At 48.4% G+C, this 15,026-nt stretch overlaps 1 protein-coding gene across 12 annotated transcripts in view; it reads left to right on the top strand.

Annotated features, from left to right (window-relative positions):
* The first annotated feature begins 5,400 nt into the window (after nucleotides 1-5,400).
* WNK2 (WNK lysine deficient protein kinase 2) overlaps nucleotides 5,401-15,026 on the top strand; it is a 102,962-nt gene continuing 93,336 nt past the window's right edge. For 10 of the 12 annotated variants that reach the window (XM_048316237.1, XM_048316233.1, XM_048316227.1 and 7 more), the window contains exon 1: nucleotides 5,402-6,201. In XM_048316237.1, the coding sequence (XP_048172194.1) occupies nucleotides 5,491-6,201 (711 nt within the window). In that variant the 5' untranslated portion in view covers nucleotides 5,402-5,490. Of the gene's footprint in view, nucleotides 6,202-15,026 lie in introns of all 12 variants that reach the window. The other 2 variants (XM_048316229.1, XM_048316235.1) reach the window with 2 other exon arrangements.

Below are 15,026 nucleotides of genomic sequence, written 5' to 3'. Positions count from 1 at the left end.
TTTCAGTCTAAGCTTGTCATGGATGTTGGAGTGATGTGTTGTACCAGCGTCACACTGCAGGACAAACAAAGATAAATGGAGCTCAGCCCCTCCTGAGGAGGGTGACACACACCTTCCCACCCATTGCTGCCTGGCTCCCTGACCTGCAAGGTGAGTTTGCCAACTGCATCCATCATTTTGACATACAGACATGCTTTTTTACACCTTTGTGATTAGTTTGTATTAACTCAATGACTTAGAATGATAGGATTAGAGTCATTAAGGTTGGAAAAGACCTTTAACATCAAGCCCAACCATTAACTTGAGATCAACTGACACTTAGGAAAAAGTTCTTTGCTATAAAGGTGGGGAGGCCCTGGCACAGGGTGCCCAGAGAAGCTGTGGCTGCCCCATCCCTGAAAGTGTCCAAGGCAGGTTGGATGGGGCTTGGAGCACCCTGGGATAGTGGAAGGTGTCCCTGCCCATGGCAGGGGGTTGGAATGAAATGACCTTGAATCCTTCTACGAGTCTATGCTACTTGAACTACTGTATCTATATTGTCTCTATAAACAAATAGAACAGAACACAGATGACCTAACAGAGAATATATTGTGAAACTGGGTTTTTAAATGATCATTCTTGTTCTTTCAAAGAAAACACAGTTACTACATAACACTACCTTAGGGCCCATAGCACATGTGCAGGTGTAAGAGCGTACCCTGGGTGCAACTGAAAGTAGCTCTCAATAGGTATCTGACCTGATTTCAATCAGGTTATAAATGATATAAAAAAACAAGTTACTAGAAAAGTGGAGGCCAGTATAGAGGTTTCCATGGTCCCCTGCAGGCATTTATTTTAAACAAATAAAAAAATTCTCAGTATCTGAGAACCTGAAAGTCAAGCTGGTCGAACTGGACTGAACTTCCACACTCAAAACTAACAAACACAGAAAGAGAATAATGGCTGTTATTATGAGAAAATGGTTATTTTTCTCCCTTTTAAAACTAACACTAGCTATTAACTGGGACAATCTGTCCTGCTCTGTGTCGGTGAGTGACTGACTGGTCCAGCCAGCAGTGAGAGGAGTCAAAGACAGACCTGTGTTAAGCTACTTGTCAAGTGGAAATGCCCATCTGTGCTCTGGGGTGACGTGTGTCTCACTCAGTGCCGTGCATGGAGAGAGAACTTCACCCAGGGGATGAGCATCTTGGCTTTCATTCCTGCAAAGAGCAGTTCTCCGAGTTAAAGGCTTGATTAAGGTCACTGTCTGAGGTAGCACCTTCGCTCCTGTTAGTTGAAATGTGCTATAATTTCCAATGCCATCTGCATACCAGTCAGCTCTCAAGAGTGAGGCTGCTTCCAACTTACTCTGATGATGGTTGATGATCTAACAATCAGGAATACTGCAACTGTTCATCTTTTTCCATGCCCTTTGCTAATAAAGCACTCTGATGTAGTATGCTGTGCTGGTAATACAACATCCTTGTGTCTGTGTGTCTGCTGGCTTGCAGACAAAGGACAGGACAGCAGGAAAATCAATAACATGCTTCTGTTCTGGGTAAACTGAGGAAAGTAGAGGCAACCCAATAAAATAGCTTATCACAAGATGGGTAAGGTTGGAGGGGACAACAGTGGGTCATCTGGTGCAATCACTCCTGCTCAGGCAGAGTCATTCTAGAGTACCTGGCACAGGTCTGTGTCCACAGACAGTTCTGAAATATCCCCAGTGAGGGAGACTCCACACCCTCTTTGTGCAGCCTGTTCCAGTGTGAGGTCACCTGCACAGGAAAGGTGTTCTCCCTTACAGAAGCGTAGCTTTAGGTGACTGTTCCCATTGGCTGAGGGCTTTGGCTAGAGGGCAGAAACAAGGAGTGAGTCAGCCTCTACTTTGGGTTTCATTCCTGTCCACCGCATGTGCTCGCTGAGCATTCCTCACCAAGCAGGCGTGTGCTTGGGACAGGGGGCTGGCTTGGGACTGCTTGAGCACAGGCCATGGGAGAACTGGGCCCTGGATCTCTCCCCAGTGGTGCGTCCATTGTGGTCATTGACACTTAGGAAGGCCTGGAATGACAGCTCCTGATGGCTAAGGAAAAGTTCTCTGTCTGCTGGGGAGCATCCCTCTGCTGGGATGGGCCATTGTTAACTGCCATGGAATGCTGGATCGGACTGTGGGCCAGTCCCAGAGCTGCCCATGCCCTGCCACGCCACCCTGCAGGCCTGGGTGCGGTGTGGCCCCCGACCCTGCGGTGCCGCGCTGTCACACCCCTGCCCGGCTCAGAGCGAGCAGAGGGCAGCGTGGAAAAAGTCAAACAGCACAAGTGGGAAGAGGCTTTTTCTTTCCATTTTAGTAGTATTAAAGATCATTCATGCAACAGACTGAGAGCACTTGAAAGTGGATCACAATTAAGTTTGTGACATGCAAATGATTGCTAGGTTTTCAGTAGACAAACGGGCACAGGAAGAGCCCTGGGGACCATGTGGCACCGGACAGAGCGAAAACTCAGCTGTGAGAACAGGTCTTGTTTCATCTGTGGAGCCCTCGGAAGAGGTCAGGGGACACCGGTGCAGCTTGGCAGTGCTCACGTGTCCTCCTGAGGCTGGGGTGGGATGCTCCCTATACCTGAGAGCGTGCAGATTCCCACTTCCTCTGAGAAGGCCTGGCAGACAGGGAAATCCAGTCTCTTTTCTTTTTTTCCCCCCATATTTTTCTTGATTGTGGGTTTTGGGGTTGGTATTTGGTCAGCTCTAGAATATTCCCCATTTTCTCCGGTCCACCTGCAGAGTGAAATGCTGCCAGCTACATTTAGCCCTCTCATTAGCCTGAATCTTATCCTTTTTCTACATGGTGGTGGGAATTTCCATTGCCAGGAAGAGAGTTCTAGGTCAATTTATGTAATAAGTAGGAGAAGGTGTCAGAGCTCTTCACCTTCCCTGATTTCTCCTGGTAACTGCAGACTGCTCTCTGTGTACCAAATCTCCATCTGCAGAGAGGTGCAGAGCCCAGCATACAGGACTAATGTTTGGGAATTTGGGTTTCTATACATCACACAAATCTGTGTTTCATGCCACAATTGCAAGTCCTAGAAATATCACTGATATTTGAACACTTCAAAAAGCAAACCACTGAAAGATCAATGGATCCATGAGACTGAATTATTAGTGAAGTGTGATTTGTAAAAATAAAACACCAGTGATTCTATTGACAATAACTACCTGGTTTCTTATTCTAAAAGGGTCTTTTAAAAATAATTCTTAACTAAAAATTAATTAATTAAAAGAAGAACTAACTATAGTTGCCTGACAGTCAGCTGCCTTTCCCTCAGAAATCTCAGGGAATAATTACTTGGTAAAGCTTCTCTTTTTATTTTTCTTTATTTACTTAAATTTTAATTATGAAAACATATGGTATTTTTTTATGAATCTAATACTTGAAAAAGCAGCTTGGCAGTAGTGGCAACCAGAGTCCTTTTGTGAATTTACAGAGCAGAAATGTCACAGCTGTCACAGGGCACAGCCTTTGGCAAAGCCAGTGTCCCACATCTCTGACCTCACCTAAGGGTGAGTTACAGAACAGTTTGGGTTGGAAGGAATCTTAACGCTCATCTCATTCCTACCGCCTGCCATGGGCAGGGACACCTTCCACCATCCCAGGATGCTCCAAGCCCTGTCCAACCTGGCCTGGAACACTTCCAGGGATGGGGCAGCCGCAGCTTCTCCGGGCACCCTGTGCCAGAGCCTCCCCGCCCCCCGCCCCCCCCCCCCCCCCCCCCGCCAAGAATTTCTTTCCCGTATCTCATCTAACCGTGCCTTCTGTCAGTGGGAAGCCATTCCCGCTTGTACTGGCACTCTAGACCACCACCCAAAGTCCCTCTCCAGCTCTCTTGGAGTCCCTTTAAGCAGTGGAAGGGGCCTTGAGGTCTCCCTGGAGCCTTCCCTTCTCCAGGTGAACACTCCCAGCTCTCTCAGCCTGTCTCCAGAGCAGAGGTGCTCCAGCCCTCCAATTATTTTTGTGGCCTCCTCTGGACCAGCTCCAACAGGTCGATATTCTTCTTGTGCTGAGGCCCCCAGAAGTGGAGGCAGTGCTCCAGGTGGGTTCTTCAAAGCACAGATGGGTGTCAAGATCCAAATTTCCCTCTATCTAGACTAATTCCAAGTGTTGGTCACAGTGAATTATGGGGTCAATATTCATAGAGTGATTAATGAACTACCTGGAAAAAAAGAAAAAAAAAACCAAAAAAGATAACTCCAGGTCGTGAGGCTTGTCATGTGTTCTGACCTGCTGTAGCACGGATGGGCTGTGAGGTGTTTGCAGTGGCCACGTCTGAGTCAGTCCCTGGTCGTGTTCTGCATTTGAGGAGTGCTGAAAGATGCTGTGTGGAAAGAGTATCCAGTTTCCCTCAAGTCACTTTCCCTTTGCTTGCAGCCGTGACAGTCGGCAGCTTGGCACACCCACCTCCTGGATCCAGAGATCGGATGGAGCTGAGGCCGGCGCCCCGCACCCACCCCACACCTGCACGGGAGATGCTCTGGGGGAGATGTCTGGGGTGGATGCCCTCGCCGGGATGCTCTGGAGGGGATGCACTCGGGGGATGCTTGCGGGGAGGATGTTCTCAGAGGACGCTCTCTGGGGATGCTCTTGGGCCCGTGTGTGCACCTGCCGAGGGGGCGGACGCTGTGGGGCGCGGACCGAGGCGGCGGCGGGGCGCGGGACCCTCCCATTGTCTGCGGTGGCGCCGGGCGGGGCGGCAGAACCGGGGGTCGAGAACGAGGGGCGGCCGCCCACCCTCCGCAGCCTCATTGGCGGCCGCCGAGCGCCGGTGCCTTAAATGGGCGCTGCCCGGGAGCGCTCCCATTGACAAAAAAGCGGCGGCGGCGGGGCGGGGGCTGCGGGCGGGGGGCGCGGCGGGGCTGCCGCAGGGTGCCCGCGGGCGGGGGCGCGGAGCCGCCGGGCGCGGAGCGGGAGGCGCGGCCGGGCCGGCGCTGCGGCGGGGGCGGGCTGCGGCGCAGGGGCGGGCGGAGCCGAGCCGAGCCGAGCCGCGCCGCGGAGCCCCGCACCGACAACGGCTCCCCCGGCCCCGCCGCGCACCCGGGCAGGCGCACGCTCGGCGGAGCCGCCCCTCCTCCGCCGCACGCCTTCCCCCGCGCATGGCGCTGAGCGCGGCAGCCGCCGGCTCCGCACGTAAGTAACGGCCCCGCCGCGCCTTTGTGCGCGGGCCCGCCGCAGGTGAGGCGGCCCCGCCGCGCGCCGCAGCCCGGGGCTGCACCGGCCGTCCGGCGCTCTCGGCCGCTCCCCTGCCGGGGACAGGGAGGGAGCCCGGTCTGAGCGGTCGGGGCCCGGCCCGGGGGCCCGGCTCGTCGGAGCCCCGGGGCCGGGGGAGGTGCCTGGGGGCCGGGCCGGGCCGTGGCGGCGCTTCAGGGCTGCGCTCTGCCCCGCGCAGGTGGCGGCGCGGGCGCGGCTCGCGGTGACTCCCCCGGGCCGGGGCGGCGGCGGGCGCTGACACCTCGGACCGGATGGAAACTGGGGGCGATGCCAGAGCGGCACCTCGGCGGGGCGGAGGCGGCGGCCGTGCCGGGGTTCCAGCGACTGCCGAGCCCGGCGCTCCCCCGGCTGCGGAGACTGGCGTGAACATGGATGGGCCCGGCGGCGGGGGGAGCGGGGCGGCCACGGCCACGGACGCTGCTGCAGCGTCGGGAGCCCCCGGGGCCCCCGCGCCGCCGCCCCGCGGCCCCGGCTCCAGGGACCCCAAGCTGGTCCATCAGCGGTTCCTGCGAAGGAGCGTGGTGGACTCGGACCAGGAGGAGCCCGCCTTCGACCTGCCCGAGGCGGAGCACCAGCGGAGAATCATCCTGCTCCCCAAAACCAGGAGGATAATCGCGGAGCGGGCGAAGGCGGGGCAGGGGTCGGCGGAGGCGGCGGGCCGGGAGGCCGAGTGCTCCGGGGAGCCGCGGGCAACGCCGGCCTCGGGCAGCGCTGCGGGCGCCGAGGAGCAGAAGGAGCCAGGCAAGGACGCGGAGCGGAGAGAGGCGCAGGATGCTGCCAAGGACCAGGGCAAGGCTAAGAAAGAGGAGCCCGAGGAGGAGGCTGATATGAAAGCGGTTGCCACCTCGCCGGATGGCAGATTCCTAAAGTTTGATATTGAACTCGGGCGGGGATCCTTCAAAACGGTCTACAAGGGTCTGGACACGGAGACGTGGGTGGAAGTCGCGTGGTGTGAACTGCAGGTAAGCCCAGCTGATCCTCCAGTGCTTTTTTTTTTTTTTTTTTTTCCGCCTTATAAGCCGGGAACTAAAGGCACCGTGCCGGTGTCATCCAGAGCAGCTCAGCCCTGAACAGCCTTTATGGTCACCATCGCTTAGGATCCAGTGTCTAACTATAGCGCAATATCCCCATTGGCTCCGGATCCACCACCTTATGTACACTCCTCCCACGCTTAACCCCCTCGGCCCGGCGCTGCTCCAGCCGCGGATGCCGCGCAGGACCCGCCTGGCGCAGCGAAGGTCACGCGTGGCTCCCGCGGCCGTGGGAAAGGGCGGAGCGGAGCGGGGCTGCTTGGCCCCGGCCCCAGCCCCTTCTCGGGGCAGCAGCTCTGGGTTAAAGTGACACCGACCGCCAATGATTTCGAGTGCGTTTGCAGGAGCAAAATTTCCTTTTGTGTTATGGCCTCATAAAGGCTGAGGAGCTGCTCCCCCCCCGACCTTCCCTCTCCCCTGCCATGGAATTGTCACTGTCCTGGTGAATCAAACCTCCCAATACGCCCCAGTGCTTGCCTTTTTTTAGGCATCATGTGTGCAGTGCTTTGGTTAGGTCAAAGACCTAGCTGTCCAAATACCTTTTAAAAAGGCAGATTTTTACATTAAAGTTCTAGATGTTGAGAATGAAGTAATATCATCTAGTAATAGTTGAAGCCATCCAGTAATATGTAAAGAGAATGAGGGCTTAGATGCTCTCTTTCCTTGCTACCCTGTTCTTGGTGGGTTTTGTAGCCTTTAGTAAAAATCATAGTAGTACATGCTTAATTTTTCTTTTGCTTATAGTGCCTGTTACCTCACTTTCGTTGGCATCCATTGGAATGAGACCTAAGAGAAAAACCTAGTAAAAATATTTTTTTATTTTCAGCGTGAGCTACTCTGTAACTTAGGTGAAACGAGGTTTAACCCTTCATTATAATTTGGGGTCTTTAAACTCCCACTGGGTGGCTGAGCTTTATGGCCTGCAAGAGTATTTGAAACTGACATGGAAATAACGTGTTATTATAAGACTGAGCTCCTGGGTTTTTGTTTATATTTTAATGTTGGCCCAATCTTTTTGTAAATTACTCCTGGCTGCCTGGGATAGCTGTGGATGGATGTGCAGTCACATCTTTATTCGCTGATGATTTCATTACACAACATAATCATAATTCACTGCAGCACTGCTCCCTTAATAAGAATTATGGGGAACACTTCTCTCTTCATAGTCATGCATTCCCTGGCTTTTATGGGACAGGGATGCAGAATGGGAGACACAGCAGCCAGGCAAGGTATGGTGGGCTGGTGGTGAGGGGCTGAACCCCTCTCTCCTCCAGCCCAGGAGGTCTTGGAGGGTTTGTGGGGAAATGGGGGAGCCTGGGGGATTGCCAAGGGGATTTAAAAGAGGGCTGCTGGAGGGAAGCCTGGGGGCAGGCCTGGGCTTCGTCTAGCTTTGCTGGGAACTGAATCCTGAATATGTAAGGCTTCTACTTCAGCAGACTGAAATCCATGAGGGATGGTGACTGGGATGCTGTTGGAAGGCAGGTTGTCCGAAGGAAAAGGCTGATGCTGCTCCTGTCAGGCTATCTCCATCACTGCAGAGCCATCGCACAGACCCAGAATTCAGCACGATGCCAGGTTTTCACAGAGTGCTCTAGCAGGGGGATTGACATAGATGTATTTTCCACATATTTTCTGTAGTAGAACATCTTTAATGACCAAAGACTGCCAAATGTATTGGAGACGCGGCATGGAAGTGCTAGACTCTGGGTCATGTACACCTAAGGAAGAGACTGGGAAGGCAAAACTGCAGTGTGAAAGCTTTCTTACCTGGTGAATGGCCTTCTTGTTCTTAATTACACTTGCTTAGGAATTCTTGAACTGACTGCATGTGAAGAAATCTGTATAATGCTCGAATTCCCATTAGTTTTCACTATATGTGCATCAGCCCAAATCAGATCTTATTGCTAGATATTTTCAATTTAATAAAGGATTTGCTTTAGGCCTCTAATCGTGGAAGGAAAACTATTGTTTGGCTGCTATAGAGAAATTGGTGTGAATCCCTAGGAGGCAGGGGCTGCTGGGTCTCCTTAAACTCTGCTGTGTGCAGACCAGAGGTAATGTGAGATGGTATGTGACTCTGGAAACCAATACTTTGGTCTGGATTGGGAAAGCCTCATTGAATGACAAAAGCCTTTAACGACTACAGGATTAAAGCCTGTGCCTCTGGGCTGGATTTGCATGGAGGAGGCGATGGGAGAAGGTGTGAATGGCTGTGTTGTCTCCAGCTTTTTGACTTGTAGAATACTGTCTCAGTTCAGCTGGGGAATTTTAGGGAAAACATTCAGAGGGTGCTTTCAAGTAAATCACTTTATTAATGGCTTTTTTTTTTTTTTTTTTGTGAGCTGTGCCAGTTAGATCTGCCCCGATTTGTCTTTCTCCTCACAAATTTGAAGTTCCCTATAGGTAGCAGAAGACTGAGTGGAAGCCATCATATCACTATGCTGCTGGAGACAAAATGCCTTCCTCTGCAGCCTCACACCATCAGAACCCAGCCCAGAGCCTTTTTGTGGAAAAATTGCTGCAACCTGTAGTTTTTTTCTTCTGGAGATGCGCTTGTGCTTGTTACAGTTGGAGCGGGGAAGTTAAAGCGAGCAGCGTTGAGGTTCCATGCAGGCATTAATCCTCTGCCCTGGCTCAGCGTTTTTTCAGCCCGGTTGTGCTGTTGCCTGTGTGTCTGTCTTTGTCCATCTGTACAAAGGCCTCGCGAGCCATTCTTGTTCAGTGGCTTTATTTCATTGAAAAGACGGCTTTAGGGTTCAGAACTGAAATCATGGCTCTGATTAGGGCAGGATCCAAGCGCTAACCAAATGATCTGGGCTTTAGACCTGTCTGAAGAGGTGAAAGCTATGGCTGAATTCTAGCTAGAAAATAAGGCTATTGTTCCTTCGTGAAGCTGAAGTGCCAGAGCAGGATTAGTGTGCCCTTGCAGTTTTGGAAGGGTTTGTGTTCCAAGGTTTTTAGCAGCTGTAATTAATATTAATTGATGGCATACAATCGCTGTGTGGTGAGGCTTTGGCAAAACACTATTGAAGTGTTGCACTCCTAAGTAAAATGTTGGGTCATGAATAAGGGATACAGGCTTTGCCACTCCCCTGCTTACAAGCCAAATACTCCTTTTAGTTAGATGAATGATTTCAGAATGCCCATCATGTTTCCCTTTGGGAATATATAGGGACTCTGCAAAGAGTACTATGGTACTATGAAATGCAGGGGCCTCATTGTACTTTATAGTTCTTGCTTTGACTGTGAATACTGACACTGTATTTAATTTTAATTTTTTTTGTTAAGAAATGAGGAAAGGTTGGGCTGTCTTATACTGCTGTTGCAGGAAGGTGGGAAATGCCTGGTGATCACCCCAGGTAAGCCAGGCTTTCTCCAGTGCATAAGGGTGCTTAGATGGATGCAGGACACTTGGTGCCCAGGTGCTCCGTGCTCTGAGAATGTGTGGGAGTCCTGAACTGGGCTCAGTCCCAAGATGCATCAAGATGTTGGATGTCGGAGGTATTTGGGCAGCTGTGTAAGAGCAAAGGATGAGCAGAGGTCAGTTCTCCTTCCACACCCAGATAGCTGAAGTGAGAAATCCTGGATATTAGAATAGTTCTGACAGCATTTTCCAATGGCCACCGAACAGTGTGTCTGCAATGGTAAAACAGCCAGGAATAGCCATGCTGCCCTAGTGGCAGTGTTCTGCTTCCCACGCTCACAGATTTGCTGTGGGCTTCTGGTAGTTCCGCTATAGTTATGTCGGGAAAAACTTAAAGATATTTAAAATAAGTGTTTTAATTCATGGTTTCATAGCACTTTTCTGCTTTAATGTCAGTACCAATCTCTTCAAACTGCTTGAACCAAAGGAAAAAATGTGGAATTATGCTGTATATTACACAGTATATTTGAAGTGACTCAGTTATTTGGGAGCTTCAGGTTTTTGGAGGGCATGGATCTTAATTTTCAGTGAAGTTCAAATGTGGATGTGTTTCTGGATGTCTTAAATTATCTCTTCCCATATTAATACTGCATACGAATCAAACGAATTTTCTTGATCTCAGTTTTTGTCCCTCTACACGAGAAGCTCACCCAGACTGGCTGCCCAATTTTCATATGGCATGAATGGTCTAAAAGTAAAAGATGAAATTAGACTTGGTTTTGATGCAAGGTGAATAAAAGGGACATTTAAAATCATTAATGCTGAACCTGAGTGAACTTGCCTATGTTTGTTTCTAAGGCCAATAACCTTTCCTTGAAGCAAGATTTAAAGTTTGAGCGGGGAAGGGAGGAAAAGCTATTTATTTCTAAGTGTGCTATGAGAGCATGCTATGATCCCTATATAACTATTTTCTTAACATTTTAAGCAGTGTTTTCATTCTTATGTTCATTTAGAAGATGTGCAATAGTAAGAGACATCGAGGACTATAGCTCAGATGTTTTGATGTAAGCAGCTATGTTTGCATGCTTACAAGTGGGAGCCAGTGTAATGGACAGTGTTAAAGCACGTTTGCTTTGCTTTAGCTGGCAAGTCACTGCTGGCAGAAATAATGATGTGGAAGAGAGAAGATGTCTTATGCCCCTGTATGGAAATTCCAGGGTGGTTCTTCCTGAAAAGGGTAGTAACTCCAGGATTTCCACAGGTGTGGTAGTTTGGCTTTTAGTGTCCTTGCTGGCTGGCAGCATTCATCTGATGTTGAAATAGTAGCAGGTTACTATCTGTGCTGGTAATTTATTGGCCAGGTAAACTTTGTAGTGTAAATGAACAGAATAATTTAGAAAATCTGGGAGAAGAAAGGAGAGAGAGATTGTACCTGAAAGCTTGAATCTGGTATTGCTGTCTGCTCACAGTAAGTAAATTCCAAGACCAATTTTGTCTGTTTCCAGTTAATTCTTGTGAAGGTGTCGTCTGTTTAAATTGAAACAATTGGTTTAGCTGTGCTTTACAGTGTCAGTATGCAAGTGTGTGCCTGTATCACTGGTGTTTGTTAGCAGAGCTGTTGCCCTGGCATGGAGAAGCAGGGGAGGGATATGGTAGTGAACTATTAATAGATGGCTTCTCAAATTCAGTAAATGAAATAGAGCTGGGTCAGGCTTCACATTCTACTTGTGAATCACACAAAACTCCTTTCTTTTGCTTTCGAGCACATTGTGCCTAAAGGTTGGTTGTGTGCTCTTTTAATTCTGGGGAAACTCTTCATACTAAATGTGTGGATCCAGTTGCCATAAGCAGAAATGACTTCAAATCAAAACTCGGTGTAAAGGATATTTCTGGTCCCTTTGGTCATCTCATATCCACAGCTGATGGGGGGTGGAAAAAGTTGATGTTGCAAGCGGTCACCGTGGTGACCCTTGCAATTGATATGCAGCCTGACGTGAGTAACGTTTGCACTGACGGTATTGTTTTGTGGTTAGGGTGTACCACAGGTTTAAAAGTTCAGAGGCAATGGTAATGATGTGCTAAAAGATGTTGGCTACTGGAGTTAATGTGTTTTGATAGTCTGAATGATTAGAGATGCTGCCGAGGTTTGAAAAAGTGTCTTCTGGAAGGGTAGGTGGAAGGTAGAAGCCCTGCTGTAAGGGTTGGGTGCGAAGGCATTGTTGAGGAGAGGAGGTAGGACTAAATCTCTCCTGCCTCAGGAGCCTACTGCAGTGGTTCCTGTGGGTTCGGGTGCTAAGTTTGGGTTTTAGATTTGCCATTGTATGGCTGTTGATGGCCAGCAGCAGGACACTTACCTGTGTGTGCATTAAGCTCTGGGCTAGGTCTGCTGGCCAGAAGACATAAATATAAGCTAAGTGCTGATGTGTTGTGATCCTTGGACAGGCTGTAGGTGTGAGGAAAGGGCAGCCAAAGGTGTGTCACGTGAGATGTGTGACACTTGGCACTCCTGCTGGAAGAGACATCTTCATTGCACTGCAACAGGAGGGGCTTGCAAACAGCAGCTGGAGAATATCCAGGAGGGTCATGTGGAAGCAGGACTGTTTTTCTTCATGTTTAAGTTTATATATGTGATGTTGAAGTTGTGTTTGGAAATGTATCTTTTCCCTGAAGTGACACTGGTGGACAGCATGGGTGCTATCCCAGTGTTGATTTTGGTGTGCCTGAAACTGACGTTGGCCAAGAAGAGCAGCCTAGGATTTTCCTTGTGGGGTTGAGAAGTCGACTGGAAACAACCTTAAATCCAGTACCTTGCTATTCCTATGTAGCTCTGAAAGGAGGGAACCAGCTCCCTGCTTCCTGCTGCCCTCCTGCCTCCTCGGAAGCAGAGGTCAGCCTTCCTGCAGGAGGGGTTCACAGCCGCGTTCTTCGCAGCACTGCCTGGAGTCTGCACCAGTACAAGAGTACCTGTAGATCCTTCTAAATCCAGTTTCCACATAAACCACAAAATAGATCCCCTTTTATGTGACTAATCTTCAAACCATAGGAACTTCCCATATCCCTGATCAAAATCTTACTGTCCTCCGAAGGAATCGGGTCTATATCTGCTTCTGGCATTATGCTTACCCAAACTCTGCTAGTTAGGAATTTAGTCCATTCAGAATTAGCTGCATAGCTTCTTAGTGGTTCTTTTGACATGCAAATGCCCATGCCCTGTAAAAGACACTGCGAGTTTGGGACAAGGAGTGGATCACAAGTCCTGCTTGTTCTTCCTGTCCCCTGCCATCACCTGTGTTGTGGATACAAGTTGTCACATGCCACTGAACACCTCTAAGCCTTAGGAAGCATCTTATTTCCCAGTTAGTTGTCTGTAGGAATTGGTGAACCTAGACTGAGTTTTAAATCAGCTGGTAATAAATGTGCACTGAAAACTTTCAGGAGTGACTCTTATGTGACATGCAGGTAGTGCGGGGTGGTGATGTCTCTTCTACTCAATCCCTTAAAGAAATATAAGTAAACTCATACCTGTACTCAATATATATTGAGTTTTATTTTTTGGGAGATGCTCCATCTTGGTCTTGAATGGTATTACCTGTTCTTTCAGTTCGTCATCATCCCCAAAATGCTTAAAAAAAAAAAAAAAAAAAAAAAATTACACCCTCTGGAAAATAATTGATTGTATAGTGTTAGTACAGTACTATGGCTGTGTGATACAGTGGTTAAATATGCAGTGGGGGTAATGGGCAAAATGAAAGGCCACATTCTGGGAATGTCCTTCTGGTTTAAACTGTCAAGGAAGGAGTCACTGAAGACTTAATACCATCTGTTCCTCAGTTGTTTGCTACAGAGGGCTACAAACCACTTATTCATGAACTCTGAGGAAAACAGATAGGAGAAGGCAGGGTCAAGTAACACTAGGGGAGTTCTAACTTGGCCATTTTATGTGAATTCAATCTGATCTTCATTCTTGACCTTTTTAAAGGAAAATTAGATGCTCTTGGAATGGTATTTGATCCTGTGATGAATCTCAGCACCACCTTACTAAAGTTAATGTGAGTTTTAATGTAATTTTTGGTTAGATAAGTAAACTTAATGTCTTTGATTCATATTTTTTCTAGAAAAATGAAAACCTAAAAGGAAATGAGCATGTGTTTGTTACACACCAGTCCTGTTTTGTAATGCTTTTTTGGGGGAGGAGGCTGTACAGTAGCTGGTTACTAAAACTATTAATAAATCTTTTTCAGATTCTGAAAGTCCTGATATAGTCCATCTCTCTATTTTAAAGGCCTTTTGTTTCATCATAATTCAGAGATTTTGAATGTAAATCTGTATGGATGATGGCTGCCTTATTGTTTGTTTGGGGATTTTTTTGTTTTTAATTTATGTATTTACGTGGATTTGGGGAACTGTCAGGTATTTTCCATTAACTTTGAGCAAAGTGTGAGCCTTGATAAACCGTGGTTCTGAACTGAGCGTGGTAATGTGATGTTCTGTATTACTGAATTAACAGGGCTTGTCCAAAGGTAGTGTCAGTGTATCTCAAATGCTTAAAACTGCCTGAAACCCAGTCAGACTAAACAGATGGAGGAAGGGTTTTTTTCTTTAGCTGAATAATAAAATTTTGTCTATATTCTATAAAAAGAGGCTTTATTAAAAAGAACAGACGACAGTTGGTCACCTCATGTATTGAGAACTGAGTATTGATTTTACAGAAGCAGCATAAACCAGGCATTGCCTCTGTCTGCTTCTGAAGTGGATGTTCCTTTCTCTCACCAGCGCGTGCTCGAAGGATTAAAATTATGGTGTTTATTCCAGATTTTTATACAATAAGCAGCTTTTTCACGTTGCCTGTCCTGATGCTGGATTGTTTCAGTTAGAGGAGCATTTCAGGTGCCCCATTGTGCTGGCTGGAGCTGGAACAGCTGTGGTGCTTGACTGAGCAGAATCAATCCTGCTGTTCAAATAGAACCCTGGGGAGAGTGGGGGGGGAAATCACAAAGTTTCCAGTGGATGTAGCTCATTGCTGCAGGCCTGTGCAGCACTCTGCTGAAACACTGGAATCAGTTTTACAAGAGCCAGATATTATCAAAATAGGTTTGTTTTGTTCCAGGCTTTGCTGATTAATTAAGGAAAACAGGCATGGTTGTGTGCATCTGAACTTGTTTTGTTTCTCTTTCATATCACTGTGTGTTTGGAGAGCTGTTGTAGATAATAAAGCGAGTGTTACACGAATGAAATGGACTTGCTTTTATCTCAATTATGATAACACTTATATTGCCTTTGATTGCTAGTGCAGGATGAGGATATAGAATCCCAGCATGGTTTGGGTTGGAAAGGACCTTAAAGCTCATCTTGTTCCAACCTCCTGCTGTGGTTGTGACATCTTCTACAAGCC

The sequence above is a fragment of the Corvus hawaiiensis genome, chromosome 11 (genome assembly GCF_020740725.1).
Source record: "Corvus hawaiiensis isolate bCorHaw1 chromosome 11, bCorHaw1.pri.cur, whole genome shotgun sequence".
Classification (NCBI taxonomy): Eukaryota; Metazoa; Chordata; class Aves; order Passeriformes; family Corvidae; genus Corvus; species Corvus hawaiiensis.
The sequence above is the reverse complement of the archived record's forward strand: the minus strand, read 5'-3'. Positions and strand labels throughout refer to the sequence as shown.